A 12,609-nucleotide genomic window follows, 5' to 3' on the forward strand; every position below is an offset into this window, starting at 1 on the left:
AATAGGACTATCAATAAGTTCGTGCGGTTTTACAACAGATGGCGTAACTTGATTATTATTCCATCGATCCACATTTCCAAACATTCATTGGAGAGCTACTGTCGTAAGGCACAAACGTCAGTATAAGTTTTTTATTTGAAGCGTAAACAACAATATTTTTACCACACTTGAAAATGTTGAATTTCGTGCCAAATAATGTGTTTTTGCGGGGAATTCTTCTTCATTATTTTAATATGAAGAAAAAAGCAGCCGAAAGTCATCGTATCTTGGTTGAAGTTTATGGTGAGCATGCTCTATCTGAGCGAACGTGCCAGAAGTGGTTTGCACGCTTTAAAAGTGGTGATTTTGGCTTGGAAGACGAAGAACGCGAGGGTGCGCCGCCAAAGTTCATGGATACCGAATTGGAGGAATTGCTCGATCAAGATCCGGCTCAAACGCAAGAAGAGGTTGCAAAAACTTTGGGAGTTGATCAATCAACCATTTCCAAACGTTTAAAAGCCATGGGAATGATCCGAAAGGTAGGCCATTGGGTGCCGTATGAATTGAAGCCAAGAGACGTTGAACGCCGTTTTATGGCATGCGAACAACTTCTTCAACGGCACAAAAGAAAGGGTTTTTTGCATCGAATTGTGACTGGCGATGAAAAGTGGGTCCATTACGACAATCCAAAACGTCGGGCAACGTATGGATACCCTGGCCATGCTTCAACATCGACGTCGGCGCAGAATATTCATGGCCTGAAGGTTATGCTGTGTATCTGGTGGGACCAGCTGGGTGTTGTGTATTATGAGCTACTGAAACCGAATGAAACGATTACGGGGGATGTCTACCGACGACAATTGATGCGTTTGAGCCGAGCACTGCGAGAAAAACGGCCGCAATACGCCGATAGACACGACAAAGTTATTTTGCAACATGACAATGCTCGGCCACATGTTGCACAAGTGGTCAAAACATACTTAGAAACGCTCAAATGGGATGTCCTACCCCACCCGCCGTATAGTCCAGACCTTGCGCCATCCGATTACTATCTCTTCCGATCGATGCAACATGGCCTGGCTGACCAGCACTTCCGTAATTACGATGAAGTCAAAAAATGGATCGATTCGTGGATTGCGGCAAAACCGACCGAATTTTTCACAAAGGGAATCCGTGAATTGCCAGAAAGATGGGAAAAAGTAGTAGTAAGCGATGGACAATATTTTGAATATTAAATTTGTAACCATTTTACGTCAATAAAGTTTCAAATTTCGAAAAAAAACCGCACGAACTTATTGATAGTCCTATTATAAATAAAAAATAGTTTAAAAAACTAAAAAACACGCTTTTATTGCTAATCGAACTAAAAAGTAGAAAATAAATTTTAATGACAAAGAGACCTATAATGAAGTAATAGCAAATCGAACGATCAGTCATAGTCAACTACCTCACAACAGAATTATAACAAAAATTAAGATACAAATAGAATAATTCAAATTAGAGTTAAAAGCGTGGGATGCTTGATATAGTAAATATTACAATCATTCTATGGGCAACTACCTATGTACAGAGGGTTATGAAAGTGAAGCAAAATGCATCCCACGCTTTTAACTCTAATTTGAATTATTCTATTTGTATCTTAATTTTTGTTATAATTCTGTTCTGAGGTAGTTGACTATGACTGATCGTTCGATTTGCTATTACTTCATTATAGGTCTCTTTGTCATTAAAATTTATTTTCTACTTTTTAGTTCGATTAGCAATAAAAGCGTGTTTTTTAGCTTTTTAAACTATTTTTTATTTTCTACTTTTTAGTTCGATTAGCAAAAAAGCGTGTTTTTTAGTTTCTTTAAACTATTTTTTGTTTATTATGAATGAAAATTATTGTTATCATTGCAGTCAGTGAATAAATGATTCGATATATTCGTGTTATATTTAATTCCTTTCTTATCGACTGTGAGTCTAAAGCTATGCAGTTATCGGCCGTGATAAAGAAGTAATCGGGATGAAGAACTTATTTCGTGGAGGGAGCCTGAGAAACTCATATACAAGAATAAAAAAAGATTTTTCATTTTACAACCAAATTCACCTTACTTTTTGCCCACAGGTAAAAAAAGAAAATATTAATCCTGGCAATCCTAATAAGGATAATGGAAAACTTTTATCAAATTATTGCATTGTCATCGGTCCTTGATAGGTGTGCAAAATTTCAAGTCGATCAGATTTTTAGAAGCCAGTGAAAATTAAGCTCAAAGATTCCGTTACATACATACATACATACATACAACCCGACCTAATAAAAGTGTGTTAAAAAGATTCAAAGATTCAAATTCACCTTACTTTTTGCCCACAGGTAAAAACAGAAAATATTAATCCTGGCAATCCCAATAAGGATAATGGAAAACTTATATCAAATTATTGCATTGTCATCGGTCCTAGATAGGTGTGCAAAATTTCAAGTCGATCAGATGTTTAGAAGCCAGTGAAAATTAAGCTCAAAGATTCCGTTACATACATACATACATACATACATACATACATACACCCCGACCTAATAAAAGTGTGTTAAAAAAGATTCAAAGATTCAAATTCACCTTACTTTTTGCCCACAGGTAAAAACAGAAAATATTAATCCTGGCAATCCCAATAAGGATAATGGAAAACTTTTATCAAAATATTGCATTGTCATTGGTCCTTGATAGGTGTGCAAAATTTCAAGTCGATCAGATGTTTAGAAGCCAGTGAAAATTAAGCTCAAAGATTCCGTTACATACATACATACATACATACATACATACATACATACAACCCGACCTAATAAAAGTGTGTTAAAAAGAAAAACATACAGAAAACTCGCGCCGCAGCTTCAATGATGCAGTTAAAAGAACTGCTATTCCCGGCGCATTTTCACCATCCGAAATCGTATCTTTGGTATGCGAGAATTTGCACTTACAGAATGAGTTTGACATAAAGCAATATTAAATTTTATGTGCGCTTGTTTTTTTTAACCATGGGTCCGCGTACTTCGACAGAAAAGCGTGACTTAGTTTTGGAGCATTTCGAAAAAGGAAGTGGTGTCGTAAAATAGCTGAAATTGTGCATTATTTATCGCTTTATACATGAAAATCGTGTTGTAAATAAGGCGCGACAGTGCCAAATAAAACTTTCACAGCGAAAGAGTGGCAGTGGTGCGTACGGCATATGAAGAAAAATCCAGCAACAAGCGCTCCAAAGTTAACTGAAATGGCCAAAAAGGATTTACGTAAGACTTGCCATCCAGAAACTGGCAGAAACTTAAATGGCAGAATAGTGCAAAGAATAGAAGTAAGAGATTGCAGTTTGCGCGAGACCATCTAAGTAGACCTTTTAAATGGAGCAAATCCCAAAATTTACGAGCTACTATAAAACACGGCGGTGGCGACGTTACGGTTTGGAGATTGCGTTCGCGTTATTAATACATCTTGGGTCGGAAACAAGCACACACTACTGAAAAGCTGAAAGAAAAATAATTTCATATATGCATAATGAGGGCAAATCATGTGCAGAAATCGGTCAAACGGCGAATCGCAGTTGTTTTACTAATAGGACTATGAATAAGTTCGTGCGGTTTTTTTCGAAATTTGAAACTTTATTGACGTAAAATGGTTACAAATTTAATATTCAAAATATTGTCCATCGCTTACTACTACTTTTTCCCATCTTTCTGGCAATTCACGGATTCCCTTTGTGAAAAATTCGGTCGGTTTTGCCGCAATCCACGAATCGATCCATTTTTTGACTTCATCGTAATTACGGAAGTGCTGGTCAGCCAGGCCATGTTGCATCGATCGGAAGAGATAGTAATCGGATGGCGCAAGGTCTGGACTATACGGCGGGTGGGGTAGGACATCCCATTTGAGCGTTTCTAAGTATGTTTTGACCACTTGTGCAACATGTGGCCGAGCATTGTCATGTTGCAAAATAACTTTGTCGTGTCTATCGGCGTATTGCGGCCGTTTTTCTCGCAGTGCTCGGCTCAAACGCATCAATTGTCGTCGGTAGACATCCCCCGTAATCGTTTCATTCGGTTTCAGTAGCTCATAATACACAACACCCAGCTGGTCCCACCAGATACACAGCATAACCTTCAGGCCATGAATATTCTGCGCCGACGTCGATGTTGAAGCATGGCCAGGGTATCCATACGTTGCCCGACGTTTTGGATTGTCGTAATGGACCCACTTTTCATCGCCAGTCACAATTCGATGCAAAAAACCCTTTCTTTTGTGCCGTTGAAGCAGTTGTTCGCATGCCATAAAACGGCGTTCAACGTCTCTTGGCTTCAATTCATACGGCACCCAATGGCCTACCTTTCGGATCATTCCCATGGCTTTTAAACGTTTGGAAATGGTTGATTGATCAACTCCCAAAGTTTTTGCAACCTCTTCTTGCGTTTGAGCCGGATCTTGATCGAGCAATTCCTCCAATTCGGTATCCATGAACTTTGGCGGCGCACCCTCGCGTTCTTCGTCTTCCAAGCCAAAATCACCACTTTTAAAGCGTGCAAACCACTTCTGGCACGTTCGCTCAGATAGAGCATGCTCACCATAAACTTCCACCAAGATACGATGACTTTCGGCTGCTTTTTTCTTCATATTAAAATAATGAAGAAGAATTCCCCGCAAAAACACATTATTTGGCACGAAATTCGACATTTTCAAGTGTGGTAAAAATATTGTTGTTTACGCTTCAAATAAAAAACTTATACTGACGTTTGTGCCTTACGACAGTAGCTCTCCAATGAATGTTTGGAAATGTGGATCGATGGAATAATAATCAAGTTACGCCATCTGTTGCAAAACCGCACGAACTTATTCATAGTCCTATTATTTATAACATAACAAAACGCTTCAAAGAGGAAACAAATCTTAAGAGCCGAGATCATACGGGAAGACCTCGCAAATTGACCCTCAGTGATGAACGCCATCTAATAAGAAAAATAAAATGAATCAAAAATTACATCAACGCAAGTGGTAGCAGAAGTACTTGAAGGGATTAATAAAGAAATCCGTCCGAAAACAGTTCGCAGGGCTTTGAAACGTGCCGGGTATGGCTTGCGAATGGCTCGAAGGAAACCACTCATCAGGAAGAAAACCACTCATCAATTCGGCGAATAAGTAAGATTGCAATCCATTATCATAAGTTATTTCAAAAACTTTATTGCAAATATTTGGTTCCTTTAAAATTATTTTCACGTAGCAAGTGCAATCTTCCATTGATCATTCAAAAGCTATAACTTAAGTTTAAATTTCCTTAAAATGTTTAAATTTATTTTTATTTCATTTTATAAACTGCATTACGCGTACATATTGTAGTTAGTACTTAAAGTTTCATATTTTTCTTGCGTGTTATTTCATTTATCGCATTTTATTTCTTTATATGTATGTATTTTGTAAGCCGCGTTATAAAATTTGTATTGGTGGCCATTAATTCGAAGCAAACCAATTTTTAATAAATATGTTTTGCGTTTCGTTCATAAGACTTTCCAATGATATTTCATTTAATTGAAACTCTTTTCCGATTATTTCTGCATCTTTATTGGCTTTATAATTTTTTGTGATGCCTTCGTCCTTTTTTATATTGAAATTCATGAAAATGTTACCTGCTTATTATTGAAAATGAAGACAAAAATTAGGGTTTGGCGTTAGCTTATGGGGTATTCTATTGTCCTTGAGAGTGACCTCATCGTGAATTTCTTTATCTGATCTGAGTAAATGTTAGCATAAATTGCATTACAATGCTCGAACAAACTTTCGCGCTTCGTCCTTTTTTTGTTTTGAAATTCATGGAAAGATTACCTGATTATTATTGAAAATTATGACAACAATTAGGTTTTGACGTTAGCTTATGGGGTATTCTATTGTCCTTGAGACTGCACCTATTGGGTCTCATCGTAAATTTCCTTGTAAGCAAATATTCACGATTTCTATCTGAGCAAATATTCCCATAAATTGTAATACAATTGAAGAACAGATTTTCGGCCTTCGTCCTTTTTTTATATTGAAATTCATGAAAATGTTACCTGCTTATTATTGAAAATGAAGACAAAAATTAGGGTTTGGCGTTAGCTTATGGGGTATTCTATTGTCCTTGAGAGTGACCTCATCGTGAATTTCTTTATCTGATCTAAGTAAATGTTACCAGGAATTGCATTACAATGCTCGAACAAACTTTCGCGCTTCGTCCTTTTTTTGTTTTGAAATTCATGGAAAGATTACCTGATTATTATTGAAAATTATGACAACAATTAGGTTTTGACGTTAGCTTATGGGGTATTCTATTGTCATTGAGACTGCACCTATGGGGTCTCATCGTAAATTTCCTTGTAAGCAAATATTCACGATTTCTATCTGAGCAAATATTCCCATAAATTGTAATACAATTGAAGAACAGATTTTCGGCCTTCGTCCTTTTTTTATATTGAAATTCATGAAAATGTTACCTGCTTATTATTGAAAATGAAGACAAAAATTGGGGTTTGGCGTTAGCTTATGGGGTATTCTATTGTCCTTGAGAGTGACCTCATCGTGAATTTCTTTATCTGATCTGAGTAAATGTTACCATGAATTGCATTACAATGCTCGAACAAACTTTCGCGCTTCGTCCTTTTTTTGTTTTGAAATTCATGGAAAGATTACCTGATTATTATTGAAAATTATGACAACAATTAGGTTTTGGCGTTAGCATTTGCAAAGGATTTACAATGTAGGGGAAATTGAGAGCGCAAGGTGAAAGTTGTCCTGAAGTGGAAGCTAATAATTCCTACTGTAAAAATGTTTAAACTAGAACTCCATACCAAGCCTTCCAGCAATTTTCAGTGCTTTATTCAACCTGATTTAAAAGACATAGTAAAAAACAAGAATATCAATAGAGAGTTTAGTAATAAAGAAATATTAAAGTAAAATTGAGCCGCCTTACCCGCACATGTCATTTAAGGCAGTCCTTTTCCCGCTTTGCCGACATATGTATGTTCATTTGTACCATTTGCTTCATCTGTTCGCCACTTGCTAAGTTTTGGCGAAAAGAAGAGCCCCAATACGAGTATAAGTTTTTCTCGTTAAGTAGGCTGCAGACGACGAAAATCATACGATTCCTTATGCTTCCAAGGGAAAAAATTATTCACACAAAGTATGAATTTTAAATTTTAACTCATTTCCTTTTTCGAAAAAAGCGACCTATGCTTTGCACTAAGTCCCGTTATGAATATGATCATTCGAAACTCAAATTTTTTGTCATTCCAAGTATTGCTTTCGCGTTATTAATTTTCGTTAATTTTTCACTCATGGAGTAAAGTTTTGTTAAGTTTATGTTAGTTTTAAATAAACAATAAATTTGTGCATTTTTCCTAGGACAACATTTTTTTCTCAAGATACAGCTTATCGAATGAAAAATTAGTTTTTGTGTGAATAATTTTGTCCGTAAGTGAATATTATAGTGGAGAGCAATAGTATTAATTTTTCATTGTTGGTCTTTTTAAATTGTGCTCACCAACACACTCTCAAAGTCAATTTTGCCCACCTCATTCCAAGTGGAACAGGAACGTTGGCTTATATACATAAATATGTGTGTTATCACTTGGCTAGGTATTTCTAGCATTGTATTTGATGTGTATTGTTGTTGTGAGAGTTTGGTTTCATCTGTACACTTATGTGTGTACGTATGTGTGTATATGAGGTCGCAAAGAGAGGAGGTCGCACTGCATTAGAATTAACTCTTACCTTCCCGTATTTCAGAGTACGAGAGACATTCTTATAAATACCAACTAACCGTCTGAGCAAGGACTATTATTGTCAGAAAGATCTATCAGGACGAACCAGTAGAAGCAGCTCGAAGTACTATTTGTAAAATTTTATTAATATTATCTCAAGTAATGTTTGGCGAAATATGGATAATAAACAATTGGTAAGTTAAGAGAAGAAACTTTGCTTTTGTAAATGGGTTCGCTTTAAGAAAAGCAATGCCTTTCAATGTGTTTTACTTGTGATCAAAATTAAAGCGATTAATAAAGGGTAAAGCTATTTGTAAATGGTATGGCTATAGATGACCAAGTGATTTTTTAAAATTATACAATTATATAAAAATTTAAATGAAACACTCAATTTGTATCAATATTAACTGAGAACTTATCTCTTCTATTTCCTATTTTAGCCCACTTCATCATGTAAAAATGAGCAAAACAAAGAGGTGTTTATGGCTTGTACGCAGAATCTCATTGAGCAAAAATGTGCTAAGCTTGAACAAGATAATTTTTACCTTTCTGAAAAAGTAAATGAAATGAATATTAGCGACAAAGAAAATAAGCAAAAAATTACTGGACTTAAGCAAAATAATTTTTACCTTAATAAAAAACTGAGTGAAATGATTATAATCAACAAAGAAAGTAAACAAAATTATGCTGAGCTTGAGCAAAATAATTTGTTCCTTGTTAAAAAACTGCATGAAATGAGTATTATAAACAAAGAATGTAAACAAAATTATGCTGAGCTTAAACAAAATAATGCTGAGCTTAAGCAAAATAATATTTACCTTAATAAAGAACTGAGTGAAATGATTTTTAGCTACAAAGAATGTGAGCAAAAAGTTGCTGAGCTTGAAAAACAACTAAACGACCAAACAAAAGTGATACTGAAATTGAAGAATAAGGATAGGCGTAGTAAGCAGCAACGTTATTTCCCACAACAGCGTCATTCCCAGCAGGAGGATAACTTCCACCAACAAGACACGCCACCTCAAATGCAGTCATATCATGTGCTAAGTCCAAAAAATACTCAGCAACGCGAAGAGGTCACTTGCCTGCATAGCGACCTGCAAGGACAACCGGAACAACACCTGGAGCCCAATAATACGCACGTTCAGTATATGGCACAAAAAGTGCATGGAGATATACAGGCATCACCTCAAAAATACCATACTGTTCCAGCAAACTCGAATATGGGCGAAAACATCGCAGAAGTGACAGAACCGCGCATTATAAATTCTGAAACAATCATCAATAATCAAACAAACTCAATGGCCCGAAAGAAATCGCGAGCTTTAAAAAAACAACCACATAAGAAAGTGCGAGATGAAAATATTCTAAAGGATATTATATTTACGGTCGCAACTAGGAGTGGAGTGTCTGAAGAGGAAGTTCGTAATACTATTGTAACAATTCGTGCCGAAGAGGAAACACCGCGCCATGCAAATTGTACAAACGACGGACATCCAGAAATAGGAGAGGCTTTTCAGGGAAATAATCTAGACTTGCTTTGCTCCGTAGCTGCCGGAGACATGGCGATATATTTTCCGGACGAACAGAAACGGAAAGCAAATGTTATGGAATATGAGAGTGATACAGAGCAAAATGGTTCACAGGAGCACGTAAGAGTTCAACCACATTCAAAAAGGGCAGTCGCTACAAAACGGCCCACTCCTCAAAGTAGTAAGCGTAGATGCAGATGGATAAGACCTGGACTATCCCAAGAAGTGTCACAGTGCCCACTCCAACCATTGCAAATAGATGCCAATAACACAAATGACAAAGTGGCTTACGTATCGATTGGTCCTAACAAAACTCTCGTACCACAAAAATATTACGAATCAATTGATTTTACTAATGCTTCAGTGGCAACTCGAAAACTATTAGTGATCTGTTTTGATCGTGAAACATTAGCTACGCACTCATTGACCGGAAGGAGATCGCCCGCTTTTAAAGACAAACCACTTAAAGAAGCGCTAGATCCCCTAATTGTAGACGATATTATATTTGCGGTCACAACTAGGAGTGGAGTGTCTGCAAAGGAAGTACGTGCTGCCATCACCACAAAATGCGCCGACGAGAACAAAATGTGGCGAAAGAAACACCCAGAACTTAGCAAAAAAACAGATAAGGAAAATGTAGGAAATTATACTTTTTAAAATATATGTAATTGCAATTAAAGTATAATAAAGATTACTGTACGAGGAACATTATATATACTTCTATACTTAATTACACAATTTGAAGTGTCATTTTTGGCTACATTTTTGTACAGGACAGACGGACATGAAATTGTGAAATATTCAGCATACCATAAATATTTTTCAACGGCCACATTGTTGATGCCTAAAAAAGTGGATAGGTGTTTTTTTAGAAAACGATTTACAGGACTTTTAAAATCTGATAGACACACTCATGGACATCTAATACTCACTCTTTTAAAAGAACTGATAAAAGCACTTCTCTTGCTGTCGTGAATTCATACACATGCGCACACACAAAAGCATTGCTTGTATCATTGATAAACATACTCATGAGAGAGTGCCTTCCTCTCTTTGCAGTCTTCATCTATACTAATATTATAAAGAGGAAAACTTTGTTTGTTTGTTTGTTTGTTTGTTTCTTTGTAACGAATAGCCTCAAAAACTACTGGACCGATTTTAAAAATTCTTTCACCATTAGAAAACTACATTATCCAAGAGTAACATGGATTACATTTTATTTTGGAAAAAAATAGGGTTCCGTAAGATATTTGGATTTTTCGGACCCAAACTGAAAAAAAACTTATATATAAAATAAAGTCAACTTTTTGTGTGTGTTCGCTAACCCGCCGTGTCTGCACCGAATTAAACCAAACTTACACACATTGTTAAGAAGGTATTGAAGATGGTTTCCGTATAGTTTGGATACCTATTGGTGGATAGGGCTCGAGATATAGGTCAAAACGTGGACCCGGGTAACCTTCGGATGTGTATGTACAATATGGGTATCAAATGGAAGCTGTTGGTGAATGCTTTAGTTCAGAGTATTTCCATCCGCTTCGTGACTAGGGTCTCGAGATAGAGACCAAAACGTGGACCCTAGAATGTGTTTGTACAATATGGATATCAAATGAAAGCTGTTGATAAGTGCTTTAATACGGGGTAATTTTCATACCTATTGATGACTAGGATCTCGAAATATATGCCAAAACGTGGACCCGCCGTGTCTTTGAACCGAATTAAACCAAACTTACACACAATTAGGTTTTGACGTTAGCTTATGGGGTATTCTATTGTCCTTGAGACTGCACCTATTGGGTCTCATCGTAAATTTCCTTGTAAGCAAATATTCACGATTTCTATCTGAGCAAATATTCCCATAAATTGTAATACAATTGAAGAACAGATTTTCGGCCTTCGTCCTTTTTTTATATTGAAATTCATGAAAATGTTACCTGCTTATTATTGAAAATGAAGACAAAAATTAGGGTTTGGCGATAGCTTATGGGGTATTCTGTTGTCCTTGAGAGTGACCTCATCGTGAATTTCTTTATCTGATCTAAGTAAATGTTACCAGGAATTGCATTACAATGCTCGAACAAACTTTCGCGCTTCGTCCTTTTTTTGTTTTGAAATTCATGGAAAGATTACCTGATTATTATTGAAAATTATGACAACAATTAGGTTTTGACGTTAGCTTATGGGGTATTCTATTGTCATTGAGACTGCACCTATGGGGTCTCATCGTAAATTTCCTTGTAAGCAAATATTCACGATTTCTATCTGAGCAAATATTCCCATAAATTGTAATACAATTGAAGAACAGATTTTCGGCCTTCGTCCTTTTTTTATATTGAAATTCATGAAAATGTTACCTGCTTATTATTGAAAATGAAGACAAAAATTGGGGTTTGGCGTTAGCTTATGGGGTATTCTATTGTCCTTGAGAGTGACCTCATCGTGAATTTCTTTATCTGATCTGAGTAAATGTTACCATGAATTGCATTACAATGCTCGAACAAACTTTCGCGCTTCGTCCTTTTTTTGTTTTGAAATTCATGGAAAGATTACCTGATTATTATTGAAAATTATGACAACAATTAGGTTTTGGCGTTAGCATTTGCAAAGGATTTACAATGTAGGGGAAATTGAGAGCGCAAGGTGAAAGTTGTCCTGAAGTGGAAGCTAATAATTCCTACTGTAAAAATGTTTAAACTAGAACTCCATACCAAGCCTTCCAGCAATTTTCAGTGCTTTATTCAACCTGATTTAAAAGACATAGTAAAAAACAAGAATATCAATAGAGAGTTTAGTAATAAAGAAATATTAAAGTAAAATTGAGCCGCCTTACCCGCACATGTCATTTAAGGCAGTCCTTTTCCCGCTTTGCCGACATATGTATGTTCATTTGTACCATTTGCTTCATCTGTTCGCCACTTGCTAAGTTTTGGCGAAAAGAAGAGCCCCAATACGAGTATAAGTTTTTCTCGTTAAGTAGGCTGCAGACGACGAAAATCATACGATTCCTTATGCTTCCAAGGGAAAAAATTATTCACACAAAGTATGAATTTTAAATTTTAACTCATTTCCTTTTTCGAAAAAAGCGACCTATGCTTTGCACTAAGTCCCGTTATGAATATGATCATTCGAAACTCAAATTTTTTGTCATTCCAAGTATTGCTTTCGCGTTATTAATTTTCGTTAATTTTTCACTCATGGAGTAAAGTTTTGTTAAGTTTATGTTAGTTTTAAATAAACAATAAATTTGTGCATTTTTCCTAGGACAACATTTTTTTCTCAAGATACAGCTTATCGAATGAAAAATTAGTTTTTGTGTGAATAATTTTGTCCGTAAGTGAATATTATAGTGGA

General features: G+C 36.0%; 1 protein-coding gene across 1 annotated transcript; it reads left to right on the forward strand.

Moving 5' to 3' along the window:
• Positions 1 to 4,899: 4,899 nt before the first annotated feature.
• On the forward strand, positions 4,900 to 9,969 carry LOC128863575 (DNA ligase 1-like). The gene is made up of 3 exons (XM_054102805.1): positions 4,900 to 5,135; positions 7,752 to 7,920; positions 8,167 to 9,969. Exons 2-3 carry the CDS (start codon positions 7,903 to 7,905, stop codon positions 9,913 to 9,915), a joined length of 1,767 nt encoding a protein of 588 aa, XP_053958780.1. The 5' UTR covers positions 4,900 to 5,135; positions 7,752 to 7,902; the 3' UTR covers positions 9,916 to 9,969.
• Positions 9,970 to 12,609: the final 2,640 nt, after the last annotated feature.

Source organism: Anastrepha ludens, chromosome 5, assembly GCF_028408465.1.
Source record: "Anastrepha ludens isolate Willacy chromosome 5, idAnaLude1.1, whole genome shotgun sequence".
Classification (NCBI taxonomy): domain Eukaryota; kingdom Metazoa; phylum Arthropoda; class Insecta; order Diptera; family Tephritidae; genus Anastrepha; species Anastrepha ludens.